The 21,758-nt window shown below is 50.5% G+C and overlaps 1 protein-coding gene across 3 annotated transcripts in view; it reads right to left on the reverse strand.

Annotated features, from left to right (window-relative positions):
* Window positions 1–21,758, reverse strand: part of GCN1 (GCN1 activator of EIF2AK4) — a 65,487-nt gene that overhangs the window by 17,576 nt on the left and 26,153 nt on the right. For 2 of the 3 annotated variants that reach the window (XM_047762772.1, XM_047762771.1), the window contains exons 17-38: window positions 21,117–21,192; window positions 20,809–20,968; window positions 19,156–19,345; window positions 18,940–19,064; window positions 18,015–18,193; window positions 17,643–17,736; window positions 16,345–16,458; window positions 16,047–16,245; window positions 15,063–15,218; window positions 14,422–14,603; window positions 12,324–12,404; window positions 11,853–11,996; window positions 10,798–10,925; window positions 10,442–10,631; window positions 10,171–10,241; window positions 9,368–9,533; window positions 8,824–9,018; window positions 6,824–7,070; window positions 6,290–6,411; window positions 5,830–5,944; window positions 4,916–5,095; window positions 872–1,092 (exon numbers count right to left, since the gene is read on the reverse strand). In XM_047762772.1, the coding sequence (XP_047618728.1) occupies window positions 872–1,092; window positions 4,916–5,095; window positions 5,830–5,944; window positions 6,290–6,411; window positions 6,824–7,070; window positions 8,824–9,018; window positions 9,368–9,533; window positions 10,171–10,241; window positions 10,442–10,631; window positions 10,798–10,925; window positions 11,853–11,996; window positions 12,324–12,404; window positions 14,422–14,603; window positions 15,063–15,218; window positions 16,047–16,245; window positions 16,345–16,458; window positions 17,643–17,736; window positions 18,015–18,193; window positions 18,940–19,064; window positions 19,156–19,345; window positions 20,809–20,968; window positions 21,117–21,192 (3,335 nt within the window). The remainder of the gene's footprint in view (window positions 1–871; window positions 1,093–4,915; window positions 5,096–5,829; window positions 5,945–6,289; window positions 6,412–6,823; window positions 7,071–8,823; window positions 9,019–9,367; window positions 9,534–10,170; window positions 10,242–10,441; window positions 10,632–10,797; window positions 10,926–11,852; window positions 11,997–12,323; window positions 12,405–14,421; window positions 14,604–15,062; window positions 15,219–16,046; window positions 16,246–16,344; window positions 16,459–17,642; window positions 17,737–18,014; window positions 18,194–18,939; window positions 19,065–19,155; window positions 19,346–20,808; window positions 20,969–21,116; window positions 21,193–21,758) is intronic. The other variant, XM_047762773.1, reaches the window with a different exon arrangement.

A 21,758-nucleotide genomic window follows, 5' to 3' on the forward strand; every position in this document is an offset into this window, starting at 1 on the left:
TTATCATCTTTTCCCTTTCTTCACCTTAAAAAGGTTTATGTCTCTTGATACAACATTCAGCTTTCAGAAACAGTTTTAAATATAGAAAAGCCTTATGTTCACTGCAGCATCATTTAAAATAGCAAGAAACCTTGGACACTATATGAGTGACAATAGAATTATATAAGTTATGATATATAAACTTGCTAGAATATTATATAACTATTAAAGCTCGGTCTTATGAATAACTTGCTATAACTTAGAAATACATTTATGTTCAGGAATGTCATTTTCTAAATGTAATAAAAAAAACATTAATAGTAATTGTTTTAGCTTTTGGAGGGCTATGGATAAAATTTTTTGGTTTTCAACTTTCAATTTCCCAAATTTTCTAGGATTGACATAATTTTCTCACTGTATCTCTTGTGCCCATAGCCTCAGCAAGCAAAACAGAGCTGGGGTAGTGAGATCACACATACAAGCCCCTACAAGCAAGTAAACAAACAAAGTAAATCTCCCAAATTAAGCTAATTTCCTCTGAGAGGCCTACAGAAGCAAATGCTTATGACAAGAAAACACTGTACTCAGTCAAAGCAATAGCCACCTTCCCAACACTCCTGAAAGGTCAAAGCAAAGGCTGGACCTTTCCTCCCACTCAGTCTATAAAAGGGGCCATGGGGATGGGCACCCCCAGGGGGCTGAACTAATGACTTGGGCCACTATGTTGTACAAGATGCTCAGAACATAGACTCCCACCCTCAGCCCCAAATGGTCCATTTCTCCCCCCAAATATAATCGGGATCAAACTGTTGTGTCTATTGTCAGTAGGGACCCTGCGCCTTAAACCAGCATCCACTGGTCTGTCCTACACGAGCCCCAGACAGGCTGATACCTTCTGGTCTGTCAGGGAGTACATGTTGCCAATGATCTGGGCGGCCATCTTCCGTGTGTCTGTGGAACGGTCCTGGAAGGCTCTCTGGACGATGGGCATGATGAGGGCCAGGGATGGGGCATCAATGAAGTGGACAAACTTGGTGTCCAGCAATGTTTGCAAGCACTTCTGGGTCTTCCGAGAGGGGTCCGTCAGGGCATCCAGCAAGACTGGAGCAATGGCTGCGTGTCCAAACGAGAGAGAGCAGCTTTATAGGAGTCTATGACGTGGCAAAGCTGCCAGATTCCCAGCACTAGAGGGGGGTCAAAGGATAAGGGAGTCTGGGGCCACCTCTCCCTGGAGCCCTGCAAGTCACCAGCGGGGGAAACAATTCTTTTTTTTTTTTTTTGTCTTTTCTAGGGCCGCACCCACGGCATATGGAGGTTCCCAGGCTAGGGGTCTAATTGGAGCTACAGCTGCCGGCCTAACACCACAGCCACAGCAATGTCAGATCCAAGCCGAGTCTGCAACCTACTCCACAGCTCACAGCAACGCCGGACCTTTAAACCCACTGGGCGAGGTCAAGGATCAAATCCGCAACCTCATTCCTAGTCTCATTAACCACTGAGACACGATGGGATCTCCACAAAGAGCAATTCTATTGGTGTGGGGCATCAGCTGTCACCCCTTTGCACTGTGGAGCTGTGGTCTGGTAGGGCACCTGTGGCACTGAGCTGCAGCCTCAGCACTGGGCTTCTTTGCGAGAGCTCCTTGGGGACCATGCACCTTATCCTGGAAGCACAGTGGCTTTGTGAAAAACTAACTGGAGACACTAAAGGCCCCTGAATCAGTGATGGGACTAAAACACACAACGTTCAGAGGAGCTAAGCCCAGATACAACAAGCTCCCAAAAGTCAGCACTATCAGCCTGCAGAAAGAGTTTCAAAGGGAATACCTGGTTTATCTTTCCCACAAACTCAGGGAATTCAACCACTATAAAGATACAGGCTGGTCAAGAGTTTTAAAAAAACTAATAAAAAAACTAATAACCCGGAGTTCCCGTCATAGCTCAGTTGAAACAAATCCAACTAGTATCCATTAAGATGTAGGTTCAATCTCTGGCCTTGCTCAGTGGGTTAAAGATCTGGCATTGCTGTGAGCTGCAGTGTAGGTCGCAAATTCGGCTTAGATCTGGTGCTGCTGTGGCTGTGGCATAGGCCATCAGCTATAGCTCCAATTCAACCCCTTGCCTGGGAAATTCCATATGCTGCAGGTGCAGCCCTAAAAACAAACCAACAAACTAATAACCCATTTTTTTTTGTCTTTTTTTAGGGCTGCACCCACGGCATATGGAAGCTCCCAGGCTAGGGGTCAAATCAGAGCTATAGCTGCCAGCCTACACCACAGCAACGCAGGATCCAAGCTTTGCCTGTTACTTACACCACAGCTCAGAGCAATGCTGGATCCTTAACCCACTGAGTGAGACCAGGGATCAAACCCACTCCCTCACAGATACTAGTTGGGTTCGTTGATGCTGAGCCACAACGGGAACTCCCTAATAACCCAATTTAAAAATGGACAAAGGATTTGAATAGATAGTTCTCCAAAGAACACCTGCAAATGAAAAATAAGCACATGAAAAGATGTTCCACATCATTAGTCATTAGGGAAATGTAAATCAAAACCACAATGAGGGAGTTCCCGTTGTGGCTCAGTGGCACCGAACCTGACTAGTATCCATGCGGATTCGGGTTCAATCCCTGACCTTGCTCAGTGGGTTAAGGATCCAGCATTACTGGGAGCTGTGGTGTAAGCCGCAGACATGGCTCAGATTTGGCATTGCTGTGGCTGTGGCTGGCAGCTGCAGCTCTAATTAGACCCCTAGTGTGGGAACTTCCAAATGTTGCGGGTACGGCCCTTAAAAACAAACAAACAACACAACACAACAAGATGCTGCTTCACACCCACTAGGATGGCCATAACCATACAGGCAGACAAAAACAGTGTTGGCAGTTAGGACTTAGATACATTGCTGCTGGGAATGTGAAATGGTAGTCCCCTGGGGAAACAGTCTAGCAGTTCCTCAAAAAGGGTATTACCACGTAACCCAGCAGTTCCATTCCTAGGTCCATAACCAAAAGAACTGAAATTATGTCTACCAAAACAAAAAACAACTTTTTACCCTAATGTTCTTAGCACCAGTATTCTTAATAGCCAAAAAGTGGAAACAACCCAAATATCCATCAATTGATGGATAAACAAAATGTGGTATAGTCATACAATGTAATATATTATCCAGTCATAAAAGGGAAGAAGTACTGATACATGTTACAATGTAGATGAAAACATAACGCTAAACCCAAGAAGCTAGACACAAAAGGCCACATACGGCATCATGCCATTTACACAAAGTGTCCAGAATAGGCAAACTGAGAGAAAATAGACCAGTGGTTGTCAGGGGCTATAGGTAGGAGGGGAAATGAGGAGTGAATGCTAGTGGGTAGTGAATGCTAGTTCCTTTCTGGGGTGATGAAAATGCCCCAGAACTGGATAGTGGTGATGCTTACATAATTTCTTTCTTGTTTTTTTTGGTGGGGGGCTGTGCCCATGGCATGTGGAAGTTCCCAGGGCAGGGATCAAACCTGCACCATAGCAGTGACCTGAGCCACAGCAGTGACAAGGCCAGATCCTTAACCTACTGAGCCACTAAGGAACTCCCATAATTTTGTGAATATGCTAAAAACCACTAAGTTGTACTTTTTTTTTCATTTTTTTTTTACTTTAGGGCCACAGGTACAGCATATGGAAGTTCCCAGGCTAGGGGTCAAATCGGGGCTACAGCTGCTGGCCTGTGCCACAGCCAGAGCCACGGAAAAGCCAGATCTAAACCATGTCTGCAACCTACACTACAGTTCACTGCAACACCAGATCCTTAACCCACTGAGCGAGGCCAGGGATGAAATCTGCATCCTCATGGATATCAGTCGGGTTTGTTTCCACTGAGCCACAACGGGCACTCCAAGTTGTACATTTTTAAGAAGTGAATTTTACATTATGCAAACTATAGCTAAAAATAAAAAAAAAAAAAGGCCCAGGCTGGATTCCCAAAATGAAGGCATTCATTTGATAGAGATGATGCTGTTTTAGTCCTTAGAAATCCCCAGGGCTGCTGGACCATGTTAAACATCCAAATCTATCTATTCATCCCTTAAAAAACAAAAACAAAACCTCATCATTTGCTGTATGAAAATAAGTCTGGAAATATGCAGGCTGAAACACACTGAATGAACAGTGATGCTCTATGCTGAAGCTTAAAACTGAACAATGTGCTGGTCAAGGCAGCTGGCTGGGATCTGTTTCTAGAAATCAATCTTTCCTTAATCACTCAAGGAAAAAAACATACTAAAGAAAGAGTAAGCTCCCTAGAGTTCCTATCGTGGTGCAGTGGAAACAATCCAAGTAGGAACCATGAGGTTGCGGGTTCGATCCCTGGCCTCGTTCAGTAGGTGGAGGATCTGGCATTGCCGTAAGCTGTGGTATAGGTCACAGATGCGGCTTGGATCCTGTGTTGCTATGGCTGTGGAGAAGGCTGGCAGCTGTAGCTCCAATTCAGTCCCTAGCCTGGGAACCTCCATATGCCGCACCGGCCCTAAAAAGCAAAAAAAAAAAAAGAGTAAGCTCCCTAACCTTCCCTCTATCACAGGTCTCCTGGAATGAGACAGAACAGAAAGATCTGCAAAGACTTTCGATGATGCTGACATGGTCTAAAGCTGGTCACTTAATTCTGTTGACCTCAAGGCTCTCTTAGATTCAAGCTGCTTCTAGGCCAATGACTGTTTCCCTACCTGTACAGTCAATGACTACTTTAGACCAATAGGAAAACACTCCACTTTCCAAACTACTTTCCACTTATTATTATAGGAAAAGGGCTTCCCCAAATTTAGAGGTCATCTCAATGGAAACATATCTGTCCTTGGAGGACATGTGCTGAGTGGGTGCATGTCCCCTGCGGTGTCCAGGACGGGAGGAGGAGCCGGGGCCAGTGCCCTCATTGGAGAGGCATACCCAGGATCTCTGGGTTCCTGATGACGGAGCCAATCTGCCTGAGCGCCTGCTGTCCTGCCTTCTGCACCTTGACATGGGAGTCGGTGAGCACCTCCGTGAGCTTGGGCACGATGTTGGGCAGGCACGACGACAGCTGCTTGGGAGCACAGTATGCCATCGCCCCAAGCAACTCCACCGACCCTGCAGACAGCAGACACATGCCCAGCATGAAATCACTGAGAACAGGTTGGCAAGTTGCCTGGGCTGGCTGCCCGGGCAAGGGATAAGCAGGCTGCCCCTCTGCAGACTGTGCTCTCACAGTCCCAGGAGGAGGGCAGAGGGTCTGGCTCCAGCCTAACAAGCAAAATGCTCCCAAGGCCTGATGCGCAACGGGAGGCTGGGCGAGAGGCTGGGTGATGTGGGGGAGAAAGGCCAGACATGGCTTAGTGTGGGCAATGATCCAAGGCCAATTCACTGAATTTCTCTGGCCGCAGTCCCCTCATCCACAAATGAGGAGACTGATTAAGACTGTGATTGTTCAAGATGTAGGGCAAAGTCTAAAGGATGGAGGAGGAAGCCAAGTGGGAGGTTCCTCTCCAAACCAGAGCAGCTCTGTTTTGCATATTAGGATTCCAGATAAGATATTTTTTAAAAAGGGTTTCATGGAAGAAAAGGCTTTAAAACCACAGACCTCGATGGCCACAGATTAGCTTTGAAGCTCAGGGACCTCCTGACCTAGGTCTGTGGCTCCTATCAGAGGCCTGTTCTTTGCATGAAAGCATACAAACTACTAAGGGACTGAGCTGCCTCCCTACTGGCCTTGTCACTGGGCTGGGGAGCAGAAAGGACAAGAGCTGTGGCTCTGGATCCCTCCCTGTGAGGGCAGTTTTCAGAACAGGACGTTCAGACAGAGACACGGAAGGGAGTGGCCTTACCGGCTTTGGTCCTCCAGGATTCCTCCTCCAGGGCAGCCAATAAGGAAGGAAGCACCAGCTTCACCCCGTGAGCACTCAGGTTGCTCATCACAGCCTTGGCACAGTCATCTGCAGCCTCAAGGGAGGAGAAAAGACATTCAGGGGCCTCCTTGGCCATACAAGGGTCAAGGCCTGATGCTAGACCTGATGCTATGACCAAGGCTCACCGGGGGTCTACGGGACAGACCCTGTGCCCAGGCCTGCAGAGACAGCTGAGAAGGAGACACGTGGTTTCTCATCTCACAGGGCTTCAGTGCTTCACTAGGAACCAGAGGAGTCCATACCAGTGAACCGTGCCCAAGGTTTGGGCAGAAGGTTCCAGCAGCAGGGCCTCCTACCACCTCAGAAACTCCCTGCCAAGCCTCACACCCAGCACTGGGTCCTGGCTGTCATCTGTTCCCACATCAGCTTCAGGACTTACCTCACGCACATACTGGTTCCCATCCCCGAAGCACAGCAGCAGATGGGGCAGAACGTGAACTACATACGGCTCAAAGAGCTTCCCCAGCATGGTGCAGAGCATCTCGAAGGCAAAGAGGGCCCCTGAAGGGAGGTGGGACAGCTGGGGACAGGATATCCTCTCGGGGTAGCCACAAGACAACCTCCCCACCACCTCCTCACCTCTGGAAACTCTCAGGGCAGCCATGGGGCTAAAGTGGCTGCCCTGTGAGGGAGCAGCATCCTCTCCCTTCCCTGAGCAGGAAGGAGGTGAGGACAGGGAGCATTAACAGATAGAAAGGCAAAGTCTCTCTCAGTTGAGGGCGTGGCTGAGTTAGAGTAAGGAAGCCCCGGCCACGTCAGCAAGGACGTGATGGACTAGGTTACAGACAGCTGCCCCCTCAGCACACACACAAATGCCAGCCTTCAGCAGGGGAGGAAAAGCCCCACTCCCTCCTCTGGCAGCCAGGGAGACCAACCTCTCAAGCTGGGTGGCACCAAGCTTGGGGACACTCACCCTCTCGCCGGCGGAAGTTCTTCTTATCCTGGATGGCATCAGTCAGGGCAGCCATCATTTCCTGTTGCTTCAGCGAGAGGATGCCCAGGCCCTTTACCAGGCCTGCCAGCCCGTAAGCAGCCCCTTTGCGCTCAGCGTACTTGTCTGACTCCAGCAGCTGCTGCATTAGCCTCTGGATCATCCCTCCGGCATCTTCCTTGATGGCAGGGACAAGGGGGGGCAAGCAGCTGGCCACGGATTCCTGGACCTGTGGAAGAGGGCTGCCAAGTCAGTGCTTCAGCTCAACCACAGCCAGTCCCTGGTGGCTGATGCAGCCCTGTGCGGCACTTTGCCACTAGATATCCCCCAGCCCCATCTTGGCCACTGCATGTCGGACAACACAGGCTGTCAGAGGCAAATGGTGTTACATACTCATGTCGCCGCATGCTGTCAGGGTCACACTACACATCTGTTAGCCAGGAAAGCAGCAGCTACTACAGTGTTCTTTCTGGTCAGAAGGGAAACCTAGGACTGGGCAGGTGGGATAAAACCTCACGAAGATTATACCCACTCACAGAGAAAAGATCGAGAGAGAAGTGTGCTACTGTGCCTCCTTAAAAACAGAACAAGTCTTGGAGATCCCATCCTGGCTCAGTGGTTAACGAATCCGACTGGGAACCATGAGGCTGCGGGTTCGATCCCTGCCCTTGCTCAGTGGGCTTAGGATCCAGCGTTGCTGTGGCTGTGGTGTAGGCCGGCAGCTATAGCTCCGATTCGACCCCTAGCCTGGGAACCTCTATATGCTGCAGGAGCGGCCCTAGAAAAGGAAAAAAAACAACAACAGGAGTTCCCGTCATGGCGCAGTGGTTAACGAATCCGACTAGGAACCATGAGGTTGCGGGTTCAGTCCCTGCCCTTGCTCAGTGGGTTAACGATCTGGCGTTGCTGTGAGCTGTGGTGTAGGCTGCAAACGCGGCTCGGATCCTGCGCTGCTGTGGCTCTGGCGTAGGCCGGTGGCTACAGCTCCGATTCGACCTCTAGCCTGGGAACCTCCGTATGCCGCGAGAGCGGCCCAAGAAATGGCAAAAAGACAAAAAACAAAACAAAACAAAAAAACAACAACAACAGAACAAGTCTCTCCGTTCTCAAATCTGTCAGTCACAGGGAAATGTGGCTGGGCCTTACAGGGCCAGGGCCAAATTGAGTGGTCCCAAAAGACACTGTCAACAGCCTTCCAACACCAGCTCATGAAGCCCAACCAGAGCAGTGAGGCAGTGTGTGGCCAGCCGCCTGGGTGGGACTTTTGCAGGCTAGGTTCTCTGACAACTGCGGTTTTCAACTGGGCCTGTGAGGACACTCTGGGTGGTCCAAAATGCAAGTCACAGAAAACACATATAAATGTTTTTCAAAAAAGAGGGGGAAAAAATTATTTGCACAGTGGCTTGGAAGCTACATTAAAAGGCCCCCAAAACATGTCACTAACACAGAGAGAGAATCAGGAAAGCCTAACACAGTGAGAAGGATCTTTTTTTTTTTTTTTTAAACATCCCAGGACCAGGTTTACACTAATGCAAAAAAAGACTATTAGGGAGCTCCTGCTGTGGCACAATGGGATCAGTGGCATCTTGGAAGTGCAGGGATGAAGGCTGGATCCGTGGCCTGGCACAGTGGGTTAAGGATCTGGAATTGCTGCAGCCTCAGCTTCGGCTGATACTGCAGCTCAGATCTGATCCCTGGCCCAGGAGCTCCATATGCTGTGGGGCAGCCAAAATTGAAAAAAACAAAAAAGAAAAAAAACTATATTAGTAAATGAGTGGAAAAAATGAAAACAGCTGAAAGACCTACTAGAACAAAGTAACAACTCCCCCTCCAGGGGTGTTTCCGATTATAAACCAGGCTGCTCCCTGAGAGATGGGACAATCCCTTACAGACAACTGGGTCTTCTAGACCCTGACACCAACTCTGTGCTAAGCATCCCGCAGCCCATCCATGATCGGGGCCCCAGGCCAGAGGGCAGGCACCTGCTGGGAGGGGGTGGAGAGGGCGGCGATGAGCTTGGCAACGATAGGCTTCACTTTGGGGTCGCTCTTGTCCAGGTGCTTGGCTAGAGAGCCCATTAAGACCACCACACTCTGCCGCACAGCATCGTAGCTGGCGTCATTGGGTGCGTTCTTCAGGAACTCCTCAAACACAGGCAGCAGTGAGTTGACGTTCTCCTGGAAAGTCAAGCACACCCGGAGCCTCTCATTAACTGTATAGGCTGTGCCTGGGGATGAGAGTCTCTGCCCAAGGATGAAGCCTAGGTCTGGCTGTGGGACAGGCATCCTGACAAGCCAGCCAGCAGTGCCAGTGAGTTTCCCAATTTTCTGGCAGGACTGCAGCAGACTTATAGAATTTAACACTTTTTGGGGGTCTTCATGACTTAAAAGAAATATAATTTTCCATGGGGGCTGGTGCCCTGCCAGGATTTCTGGCACTCAGCCTTCCTGTGTCACCACTGTTCAGCTCCATCACCTGCCCTAGCCCAGCCTTCTCCCCACCTTCTCAGCTGGCTGAAATTTTTACCTTCCCGTGTATGTTGAGTGTTGCAAGGGCTGCATCTAACATGCACTTCCGGACATCTGCGTTTCGGTCGTTGAGGGCATCAGGGACAAAAAACTGAAAGAGTGGCTTCACCTGAGAGCTGTCCAAACATTGGGAGAGCTTATTCAGGGCCAAAGCCAAGCCACACCTGAGAAAGAAGGAGGGCGTGTGTCAGAGGGGTGAGGGCAAGCCCAGGGCCTTCCCTGCTGGTGGCATCTATCTCAGTATGTCACTGGGAGAATGGGGCTGCCAACGGCAAACACTGCTTGGGGGGCAGAGCACAGCATGGATCCCACTGCCCCAGTGCTTATGCAATGGTCTGCCCACTGGTCTGGAACAACCCACTTCTAGAATAGAGACCTGCCCTCTTCCCAGAGTTTACCTCTTACAGGGTCACCCTGGGCAAGGACCAGATCTGCCTGTTTCCCCAAGTACAATACCTACCCTCTGCCCCTCAGGGCAGGCTGCAGGAGAGAGGGCTGAAGGAACCAGATACAAAGGCACTCAAAGGCTAAGGGCTACTATTCTTTCAGCTACAGCAGTAAGGAGGTCCCCAGGGGCCTCTAAGGAACCTGAGTCCGCCAGAGGAAAGGAGAAACACGCCCACAGTTGCATGACTGCCCAGGAGGAGCCACAACCTGAACTCAGGACTGATTCAGAGGGTGGTCCACCCTTTCCCTCACTGTTCTATTTATCCCATGCTGCTGCCTCACAGCACCCAGGCCAGCCAGCCTGCCTGCCAGGCCTCAGTGCTGACCAGAACAAGATTCCAACAGCCGTTATACCTGGCTTCCCACTGATCTGGAGGAGAGTCTGAGATAATTCGTCCCAAAGCATCCAGCACTGGGGGTGGTCGCTGCAACAGACAAGTTGATCAATGCACTACAGTGCTCTCTCTGGGCAAGCTGGGCAAGCCAGCCACCCAGGTGAGGTGGAAGATCAGGCACAAGCCACCCTAAGCCACAGTGATTTCCAAGACTCCTGTCTGGAGCAGGTCAGAGGCTGAACAGAGTCCAATCCACCGTCATAAACTCAGACCGCATCAGGGCTACTCACATAGAGCTTCTCCTGGTAAATCCCCATGAGCTTGTCCATGACCTCCGCTGCCTGCCGCTGGTAACGCGCCACTGCTTGGGAGAGGGCTTCGGCCCCAGCTTGCCTCACAGCCGCCTCATGGTAGATGACATCATCGATGAGCAAGGAGCAGAGGTCTGGCTGCAGATCTAGGCCCATGATTGACCAGAGCCTATAGCAGACCAAAGGTGGGGCTGGGCAAACAAGGATCTGCAGCACCAGCCCCACCGACCCTGACCACCTAGCCCTTCTGCCCTCTGTAGGCTGAACACACTGGGTCATTATTTCATGAGGGAAGAGGATGGAGCAGGAAAAAACAGCCTTCCAACAGGTCTCACCTCTCAGCCAGCTTCCGGATCTCCTCTTCCTTGTCAAACTTGACCACCCAGAGCCTCCGCAGAAGGTTCAGGCCATTCTTCTCATCTGTGTCGGGTGCTGGCAACACCATGTGGAGTTCCATCAGCCCCTGAAAGGGGGTGGGATGGTGCCGTGTGAGGCATGACCTTTGGGAACAGTCTCCAACCTACTCCAATGTACCCCCCCCACCAAGCTCCTCCCTCTAGGGCTGTACTGTCCAAGAAGGATGTAGCCACCAGCTGCACATGGGTCTCCACAGTTAAATCAATTAAAATCAAGTCTAAGTTCTTCAGCTGCATCAGCCACATTTCAAGTGCTCAAGAGCCACACGCTGGCTGGTGGCTACCCCTTTGGACAGCACAGATATAAATTCCCACCCCTGCAGAAAGTTCCACTGGACAGCGCTGGATAGGGAGTGCCATTAGTCAGTTCACCTCATTAGCTGCTCTGTCTCTTCATGATGGCATGCAGTGGCAGAATCTTTTTTAAGGTAAAATTTTACATTTTAATTCTAAACATGCAAGAGAGACAAATCCTCAGATAAAGGACATTACTTTTTTTAAAGAAATATTTGCCACACTGCCATTGTTTTTGACATTTTACCAAGGACCAGTGAAAGCTGTTACAGAGCAACAGCAGGAGGCTGCAGACAGGCATTAGGGAATCAATGTCTCATACTCCCAGGGGACCTTTTAGTTTTGGGTCCAAAAGCACCAAGAAAAGGCAAGTATAAGGTAATGGGTTGAAAAAATGAACCAATCCTGGGAATTATATCTATCTATGAAAGTACCAAGATCCACATTTCATTCGACGAATTAGGTGAAGTCTCCCAAGGTGAAGAAAAAATAGACTGCTCAGTTGTTCCAATTCTTGGAATGACCCCAACCCACACCCTGTGACCTCTTCTCTTTGCCTCCAGGACACAATGGTGCAAACGTGCAGCATCGCCCAAATGTGCAGCATCACCCATCGGCTCAAACACCAGCACTGAGGGACAAGGCACGCTGGGCAGTCCTGGGAGGGAGTGGACACGCACCCGAAGTGCCGTGTCCCGCACACTGGCACAGGGGGACAGCAAGGCACAGAGCAGCACGTCCACCTCCTCCTGCTCTGCAAAGGCACAGCCATCTTCGCCACTGCTGCTGGCACATAGGGTGGTCAGGGTGTCTGAAGCCAGAACCTAAGAAAGACATCGATACACTGGGCTTAGTTCAACCAATTTTTTCCTACCTCAGGGCCAGGCAGGGGAACCAGGTGATAGGCTGAGGGGCCCAGGAGGAATATGAACTGAAAACACCCACCCCACAGCCCTCCTTGGGCTCTGACCCCAATACCAGGCCAAGGCCAATGGCAAGACCCAAACAAAAGCCCTCACAAGCTGACAACAGGTCAGGCTGGCTCTCAAAAGCAACCCTTCTGCCCAAGGCCAGAAGTGAGGGCTGAGAGAAAGAACCAGGACCTCAGGTCAGGGTCACGAACGGCAAAAGCCTACTGGGAATCAGATCACCTGCAGTCGGGGAGAGGCCGTCCCGATCACCCAAGTCAGAAGTCGCAGCATGGCCACGCGAGGCAGCAACTCTGGGCCGTTCTGAGAGAGAACAGTGGGTAAGTCAAGGTAAGCGTCTGGGGAAGGTCGGTAACCAAGCTGGTGGCACATGAAGCAGCATCCTTTCACCCACAGGGAACAGTCTGGGTCATGGTGCTGATTACTGTAGAAACCCTATCAGGTTCACAATGAAATCCACAGGAACCAATCCCAGTCAACCATGATTCTCAGGGACCAGAAATAAATTCTTAACTTTGTTTAGAATTCAGAAAATATGAAATACAGGTGGCCCATAAACATGTGAAGAGATACTGAACTTTAAAAGTAAGTAAAGAAATACAAGGAATTCCTGCTGAGGTTCAGTGGGTTAAGAACCCAACTAGTATCTACAAGGATTCTGGTTCAATCCCTGGCCTCGATCAGTGGGTTAAGGATCTACCGTTGCCATGAGCTGTGGTGTAGGTCAAAGCGCGCCTTGGATCTGGCATTACTGTGGCTGTGGTGTAGGCTGGCAGCTGCAGCTCTGATTCAACCCCTAGCCTGGGAACTTCCATATGCCACAGGTGCAGCCCTAAAGAGATAACCAAAAAAAAAAAAAAAAAGAAAAGAAAAAAATACAAAATAAAATGGGATAACATTCTTTCACCCATGATTGGCAAGATTAACACCAGGTTTGAAAAAAAGGGGACGTTTAGTGAGGGGATAGCTCAGAACATGTCACATAACCTAGCAACTCTATGCCCAGGAATCTGTGCTACAGAAGTGCCCACAGTGTGCAAGGGACATATACATAAAAGGGGGTACACCACAGTGATGTTTAAAATACAGAAACATTAGAAACAACCCTAAAATATCAATCAATAAGAGTTCCTGCTGTGCTGCAACAGGATCAGTGGCATCTTGGAAGCACTAGATGCAGGTTCGATCCCCGACCAGGCATAGTGGGTTAAGGATCTGGCATTACCACAGATGCAGCTTAGGTCACAACTGCGACTCGGATCCAATCCCTGGCTCAGGAACTCCATATGCCGCAGGAAGGCAAAAAAAAAAAAAAAAAAAAAATTAACTAAAACATGGTACACCCACAACACAGAATCCCATGCAGCCCATAAAATTAGATCCATGTGACACAGATCATATGGTTCCTGACATGAGAGGGGAACCCAGAATATACAGTCCCATAAAAGAAGCACTATGATCCATTCTTGCTTTACTGTGTTTGTGAGTGTGCTGCAAATATGCTTAAAAATGTCCACAAGAGTACAAGAAAAACTGTAGCAATAGCTACCTCTGGGGAATGTCACATTTTTCTTTATACTTCTTTTTTCTTTTTTTTTTTTTAATCTTTTTTTAGGGCCGCACCCGTGGCATGTGGAGGTTCCCAGGCTAGGGGTCAAATCAGAGCTGTAGCTGCTGGCCTACACCACGGCCACAGCAACGTTGGATTTTTAACCCATTGAGCAAGGCCAGAGATAAAACCTTATGGATGCTAGTCAGATTCATTTCCACTGAGCCACAACAGGAACTCCAGAAAATTTTTTTTTTTTTGGGGGGGCCACACCCATGGCATGTGGAAGTTCCCAGGCCAGGGATCAAACCCAAACCAAAGCAGTGACCTAAGCCACTTCAGTAATAATGCCAAATCCTTAACCTGCTGCTCCACAAGAGAACTCCATACTTTGGCAAGTTTCTAGAACATAATCTATTAAAAAGAAAACTTGATGAATAAGCTCTAATCTCATAATCATAAGCAAGTCAAAGGAAAATTGATTGGTACTATTGTCTGAGTTAGAAACAAAATACAATTAATACAAAATCCTTCAACTTCTTTGGGCCAGAAACTATCATCACGGGAGACCCATAAGCTGCAGTGAGGCCTTGACAGCAGCACCAAATAGAACATTTGGGTTCTCATCACCACTGGCTGCTGCTATAGGTATACACGTATGTTCTAGGACACCCCCACCCTGCCAGAATTGTTCATAGGTCAGGAACTGTCAGAAGCCCCTGCCTCCCCCAACCCCTCAAGCTAAGAGGACAGCCAAGCTCCCCGGCCCACCTCATCCACACGCCCAGGTGGGTTATCAGGTGAGGCCCTTAGCTGGGCATGGATGGTGAGGATCTGAAGAATCTGGGCCATGCGCTCCTCCTCCTCCTCACTGTTGTGGGGCATCTCAGTCAGCACCATCTTCAGAAACGGGAAGACTAAGGAGAAGGCTGGCGCAGACAAGGGCGCGGCATCTGTGAGAGCAAGAAGCAGATCTTGTAGGCAAGGCGAGGCCCCAAGTGCGGATGCCTATGTGTCCATCCTCAGGGTAAGTGGTAGGGTGATGGGGAGATAGAACCTGAAGCACGCGGCATCACAAGAGGGACGACAGACAGTAGCCCCATTCTAAAGGCGATCCTGCTCCTACCCCACACACTGCCCGGTTAGAAAGGGAGAGTTAAAACAGATGAGCTGATTCCAGTAACAAGAACTAAACCTTCAATGGGGTCAAACTGACTCAGAATACCAGGGACCGGGCTCAAAGATCATCCATTTGGTTCAACCCTCGTTTTTCAGATGAGGAAATCAAAGCCAGGGAGGGAAGAGATTCACCTGAGGCCATAGCCTCTGGAAGCCCCAGGGGACGCTGCAGCTCACACAATCGCCACAATGGCCCACATGGCCTCATGGCCTCTGTCCCTCCTGTCCCTTACCTGGCTCACCCTTGCCCACCCTGCTGGTGACAGTGTGGCTGTGCAACAGGGTCACCGCCCTCTTCACGGCCACCGACAGCTCTTCCTGGCACCATGACTTATCCAGGGCACATTCTGGCTTCAGCAGGCGCAGAGTCACGTGGCTCACCAAAGTGCCTGTGTTCAAGACAAGGGATCCAGCTGGGGATGACCCACACGAAGATGCAGAATCTGGCTCAGGTGCAAACCAGGGACCCAGGGCAGAGGTACATCTCTCTGACTTAATCATAATCAATTCTGCTCTGCCTAAGTATCCACAATCTATTTTCTCATTACAGCACCAAAGAATAGGCAGGCAGGGAGCTATCCTTCAGACACTAAGAAATTAAAAGTGCACTGAAAGGGGGCATGAGCACCTGGGGGTTATTCAGCCAAGTAAAGCTCTGTTCACAAGGTGTTCCTGCCTTCCATGCAACAGCCCAGCCAGCCAGGCAACGCTTTAGGCAGGTTCGTGTGTACTGACTAACTCTAGTCTCACCCATAGGAACATACAGTTCAGGTTAGGAAGTTTGTTCAAAGTTGTTAAGTAACCCACAAACCAAGGCCACCACAATTCCCAGCCACCCCACTTGGTCTTTGTTTCTCCACAGTCAACAGAAAGCTAAAAGCCACAAAGATCCCAGATTACCCACATGTGGCTTCTCAGGAGCTGTGGGCCACAGGACCAGCCACATGGAACCAAACAATCCCACTGCCACTGAACTTAAAATTGCTACCAAAAGATCACTGACTAACATCTAAAACTCGGTCCTCAGAGTGAAGGCAGAGCAAACATAAAACAGGAGAGAGGAGGAGGCACTGTATGCACCCAGGGATATGAAGCTTGAAGTGCCAGAGGCTTTGTCCATAGGAACACAAATCAGTGGCCTAGGTCACCACAGGACATCCCTGCCCACCTCCGGTCCTGCCCCAAACCACGCCCACAACCAGCCAATGAGGACTAACCCAAAGCCTTGAGCCTTGGGGGCATGACACAGGCAGCCAAGGACAGGAAAGGGTTCTTGATCCTGGGAGCGGCCAGGGGAGATTTCAGCAAGGGCAGGAAAGAGTCGACCAGGACAGGGATGTACTGGGTCAGGCCAGACGGGTTCTTGGCCAGGATGGTGTCCAGCAGTCCTAGTGCAGCCTCCAGCTCACTGTCCAGCTGCAAGCAGAGTCACCACAGAAGGCTGGTCAGCAGGGCGCTGCTGCAGGACAGTGCCATGACTCAGGGTGCCGCTGTGTGGCAGCAGCAACTGCTTACCTCCTGCAGCCGCCTCCGGATCTGTGCCTCCTTGTCCAGCTGGGCCTGCAGCATCTCCTTCTGCTTGCTGGTCAACTGCACCTCCTCTTTTATGCCTTTCTTCTTCTTTATCTCCTGAAGGAAACAAGCAAAGCAATTCCATCCTCAAAGAACAGACCTCCCTCCCGTTGACCAAGGAGGGTAAGCTCGGTTCTACAATCAGCACCAGGCCAGCTCTAAGTCGGTGACCTGGACCCCTAAACCCTCCACGGGGCTCCCCCACCTCCCAAAAGCCCATAGGCACCTGGTTTCTACAGAATGGAGAGAGCAGTAGGGAGGCAACTGCTTACCAGATTCTCTACTAATAAACACAAGAAGGGCCTTTGTACGTTAGAGAAAGGAAAAGTCTTTTAATGTACTGAAAAGGGGATTCTAGTAGCTGTGCAGCTTCAGAATCCTAACCTCAGCTTCCCCTCCTGCCAGCCCCCCCTACAGACACTCTCGTCCAGTAGAAGCTGAGGACTGGCAAACGCCAAGAGCACACATTCATCTGATAAGCATTTACTGAGCACCTACACTGTGCCAGGCACGGTTTCAGATGCTGGGGAGAAGACGATGGGAACAAGACCAAGTCTCTGCCCTCACAGAGCTGATGCTCTAGTGGGCGAAGGTAGACAGTGAACAAGTAAACAGATACATAAACAAAGTGACTTCAGATCATGACAAATGTTATGAAAGAAGTAAGTACAATGCATAGCAACTGAGAAAAGGGGCGGAGGCTACTCTGGATAGGATGGGCAGAGGGATCACTTCTCTGAGAAGGGGACATGTGGGCCAAGATGTGGAAGACAAGAACCCAGCCTCGCAAAGACCAAAGGAGAAGCAAAGGCTCTGAGAAAGAAAGAGCCCTGAGTGCTTTGCTCCTGTCAGAACCAGTTCTGTCACTGCTGAATACAGCAATGAACCACGATTCCCCAGCGGCTACACTGTGTCAGGCCAAGTGCCTGCTATCAGGACAGACGGGGCCCGGCCTTCCAGGAGATGGGGGGACAGGCACGGGATCAGGCAACACCACTTAGCAGAGGAACTATATAAACTGTTGCCAGCACCCAGCAGAGAGATAAATTTGCTGTCCCCAAGTTGGGGGTGGAGAAAAGTACTGAGAAAGGACAGAAAAAGTGTGGCAGGAGGACCCAGGATGAGTGGGGAGATCAGAGGAGCATGCCATGAGTCTTAGGATGACCCAAGGTAATGGCACGAATGCAGGTCAAAGTCACCAGCCTGAGGCCACCCCTGTGCTGAGGCCTCTGTGAACCCACCTCCTTCAGCTCCAGCTCGATGATCTGCTCCTTGAAGGAGTAAGCTTTGTTCTCTCGCTTCATGTTGGCCTTTTTTATGCTGTCCTGCTGGGCACTGAAACACCAGAGCAGATGATCAGCCAGGTCCAAAATAACTACCAGGCCCTTCAGCCTCCCGCCAACCATGAAATTCCAGCTAGCTTTTCAGTCACAAGCGCAGGAAAACGCTGAATACTCCACATGCTCTTGTATCCCAGACCTAACCACCTGCCTGCAACAGGGCAAGCACTGCTCCACGCTTCATTTTCTCCTCACAAGACGTGACATGGGAGACAATGGCAAGAAAACGAAGGCCTGGGGCAACCAAGCCCACAAGTACAAGTACAGGCTTACCTCTGGATGATGGATTTGTCGTATAGCTCCCCGGCAGGGGTCTGCATGATGGCAAACTCCTCCCGCGTCACCTGGCACAGTGCAGGGTTCTGCACAGAGGCAGTGATGGTGCTGATGAGCTGAGGGAGGACCCGGTCCGGGGACAGGATGGAGAGGGAGCCCATGGCGTTCATGGAAGACTGCCAGACAAACATAGACAGGGTCAGTGCGTGCCATGGCTGGCCCTGGAGAGGAGCCCTGGCCCCTCCCCTAAATGCACTAGGCAATCAGCTCCCCTTCTTCTTGCTACTCACTGCCCACTCTTGCTGAGCACTGCCTGCCCTCTCAGCAAGCTGTACTCAGCTGGTGCTAGCACCCTGACCTGGGGGACACACTCTTCTCCCCATTCTCAATCTCTATGGATCAGGTGGGGCTGCCCCTACCCTCTCCGGAGGTAGGCATGTGACCCAGACCAGAAGGATGGGCCCCAGGATGAGCACAAGACCAAAGTCAGGTCAAGCACAGTGGTAAGACCCAAGGTCAGCTGAAATGACTGGAAAATGCAAGCCTTTCTCACTAGAGCTAATGGGTAACAGGACCTAAGCCTGGAATAACTACCCTGCTGCCAGAAAGGGGAAGACTGAGAATGGAGCCCATACTGTGGAAAGCAGGGGAGACACAGGTGGATGACACACAGAGATGAACTGAGAACAAGAGACACACCATCTACAAGGTCCTGAGGACATCTGAGTCCCCATCCAGTTGTGGACCTACCAGTTAGATGAGAGAAATAGCAAGCTTCCTCTTGTGCTCAAACTAGCTCACATTTTCTGTCACTTGCAACCCAAGGGTCCAACCCACATTTCATCACATCTTCACCTGTTTCTTTGACTCTTTCCTATCAGCACTCTGACCTGAGGCCAGAACCAGCTCACGCGCCAATCACCTGGTTCAAGGGGCTCTGTGTGGTGATCCTGGGAATGATCTGATCCAGGTGCCTGGTGATAAAGGCTTCGGGATCGATCTTCATCCTGGTAAGAAGTGCTGGCCAGAGTCCAGACTGCACAGTCACTGAAGGGGAGGGGAACTCTTTGAGGCCTTCTGCTCGGCCTGCTCTTATGATAGAGTCCCAGCCCCTCCCATCCCTACCGCAGCCACGGACCTAAGGATGGGTGGTGGGAGATGATCAGCATCTCCTGAGCCAGCTGTTCCATGCTGGTGACATCACCTTCCAGCCCTGGTACCCCAGAGATGACAGACAGAGCCTCCTGCAGGACTCTTGGAGGCACGTAGGCCTTGCCTGCCTCAGTCACCTCCCCAGCATCAGTCACCAGAGCCTCTAAGGGCAGCACCTGTGGGAAGACAACACATGACACCCCACTGCTCAGAGCCCCATGCAGGTCTGGCACACAGGAGACAAAGCTGCCAGGGATGCAGCTGCCTCTGATTCATGCTGTTCTCTGGGCTCCCTGCGGAGTGGAGACTGATGCCCATCACCCAGCACTGGGATCCACAGGCTGTGAGATGGGCCTGGAAAGAAGCACCTATAGTCCTGCACCTAAAAAAAGCCGACAAGGGAAAGAAAGCAATAGAAACTCATCCAGCGGACCCAGTCTGAGACTGCAAGTCTGTCTCTGGCCCACATTCCTCAAGCAGGCTTAGGGAGGTAGGGAGTCAGCGAGACAGGACACAAAGAGCCAGGTCTTGGGCATTAACTCCCATTTCTGCCACCCACTGGCTGGAAGACCCTGAGCAAGTCGTTTCAGCTGCTGGAACTCTGGACAACTCATAAAATAAGCAGAGTAAGACTAGTGGCTTTTTAAAGATATGGTGAAACATCAAAAGAGAAAATGTAATTCCTTGGTGACTCAGTGGGCTACGGATCAGGTGTTGTCACTGCTGTGGCGCAGGTTCAATCCCTGGTCCAGGAACTCCCTCATGCCTTAGGTGCAGCCAAAGGGAAAAACAAACGGGACAATGGATAGAAAATGCTTTAAATATTATAAAGTACTTTAAAAAAAGTTTTATTTCATAATTCAAGAATAAAAAGTTTGGGAGTTGCCGTCGTGGCGCAGTGGTTAACGAATCCGACTAGGAACCATGAGGTTGCGGGTTCGGTCCCTGCCCTTGCTCAGTGGGTTGACGATCCGGCGTTGCCTTGAGCTGTGGTGTAGGTTGCTGACACGGCTCGGATCCTGCGTTGCTGTGGCCCTGGCGTAGGCTGGTGGCTACAGCTCCGATTCAACCCCTAGCCGGGGAACCTCCATGTGCCGCGGGAGCGGCCCAAAGAAATAGCAAAAAGACAAAAAAAAAAAAAAAAAAGGAATAAAAAGTTTGGAGTTTCCGTCGTGGCTCAGTGGTTAACGAATTCGACTAGGAATCTTGGGGTTGTGGGTTCAATCCCTGCCCTCCATCAATGGGTTAAGGATCTGGCATTGCCGTGAGCTGTGGTATAGGTCGCAGATGCAGTTTGGATCCCATGTGGCTGTGGCTGTGGCATAGGTCAGCGGCTACAGCTCTGATTGGACCCCTAGCCTGGCACCCTCCATATGCCACAGGTGTGGCCCTAGAAAAGACATAAAGACAAAAAAAAGAAGTTTGAAGTACATGGCATATGATATGGGAAGAAAAAAGCAGCACCTGAAAAGGAAACAAAACTAGGTGTTACCTGAACTTAAGGGCAGAGCAGAAAATTCTTGCAACACAGAGTCTAAGTGAGTGAAAACAGCCCAGGAGTAGCCCAGTTAAAATCCCCCAGGTAAGCAGAGTGGGCTAAGGAGGTCTGAGACCCCAGTTCTACAGCTCAGATCCTCACCTTGTGAGAACTGAGGACAGTCTTCAGTTCCTCCAGGAGCCCGTATGCCAGCTTAAAGCCCCCGAGAGAGGACAGCAGCTTCCGAACCGTCTGCTGGGCCTGCCTGCGCAAGTGCCAGGTGCGGCTCAGGAGCACTGCCACCAGAGCTCGATGGTACTGCCTGGGAACAATGAAAGCGTGTCCTGGAGGAGGGCTGGGCGCAGGGCCCTCTGCAGCCAGCCTCCTACCCCTCACACCACCTCACCACAGGCTCCTGCCAGGGTTTGCATCATTTGGCCCAAGGGAGAAGGTAAATGAGCCCCACGTACTGAACTTTGTTGCCTGTAAGCCTGTGCGGATGGTCAAGGAACAGTCTCTCTGTCAGATGTAGCACGGTACATAGGGCTGTGAGGGGACAGAAAGAGCATGAGTGTTTTTAAAATAAAGAACACATCAGAGTTCCCATGGTGGCGCAGTGGTTAATGAATCCGACTAGGAACCATGAGATTGCGGGTTCGATCCCTGGCCTTGTTCAGTGGGTTAAGGATCTGGTGTTGCCGTGAGCTGTGGTGTTGCTCGCAAACGCAGCTCAGATCCTGTGTTGCTGTGGCTCTGGCATAAGCCGGTGGCTATAGCTCTGATTTGACCCCTAGCCTGGGAACCTCCATATGCCGAGGGTGCAGCCCTAGAAAAGACAGAAAGACAGAAAAACAAAAAACAAAAACAAAAACGAAAAACCATATCCACAAAGAACTGGGAGAACTGGAAAATGAACACCAAGAGAACTCCCAAGTGTACACTTTCTTTTGATTACTTAAAATTACTCTGCAGTTCTAAAAAGGAATGAGGGCACACATCATGGCCTGACATAAAGTGATTTCCAAGTCTAGGCAGCACAAAGCATATAGCTGGCACATTACCTACTGCTTGTGTAAAAAAGGCAGAGAACTACTACATGGAGATATTTATTG

This window comes from Phacochoerus africanus, chromosome 15 (genome assembly GCF_016906955.1).
Source record: "Phacochoerus africanus isolate WHEZ1 chromosome 15, ROS_Pafr_v1, whole genome shotgun sequence".
Taxonomy (NCBI): domain Eukaryota; kingdom Metazoa; phylum Chordata; class Mammalia; order Artiodactyla; family Suidae; genus Phacochoerus; species Phacochoerus africanus.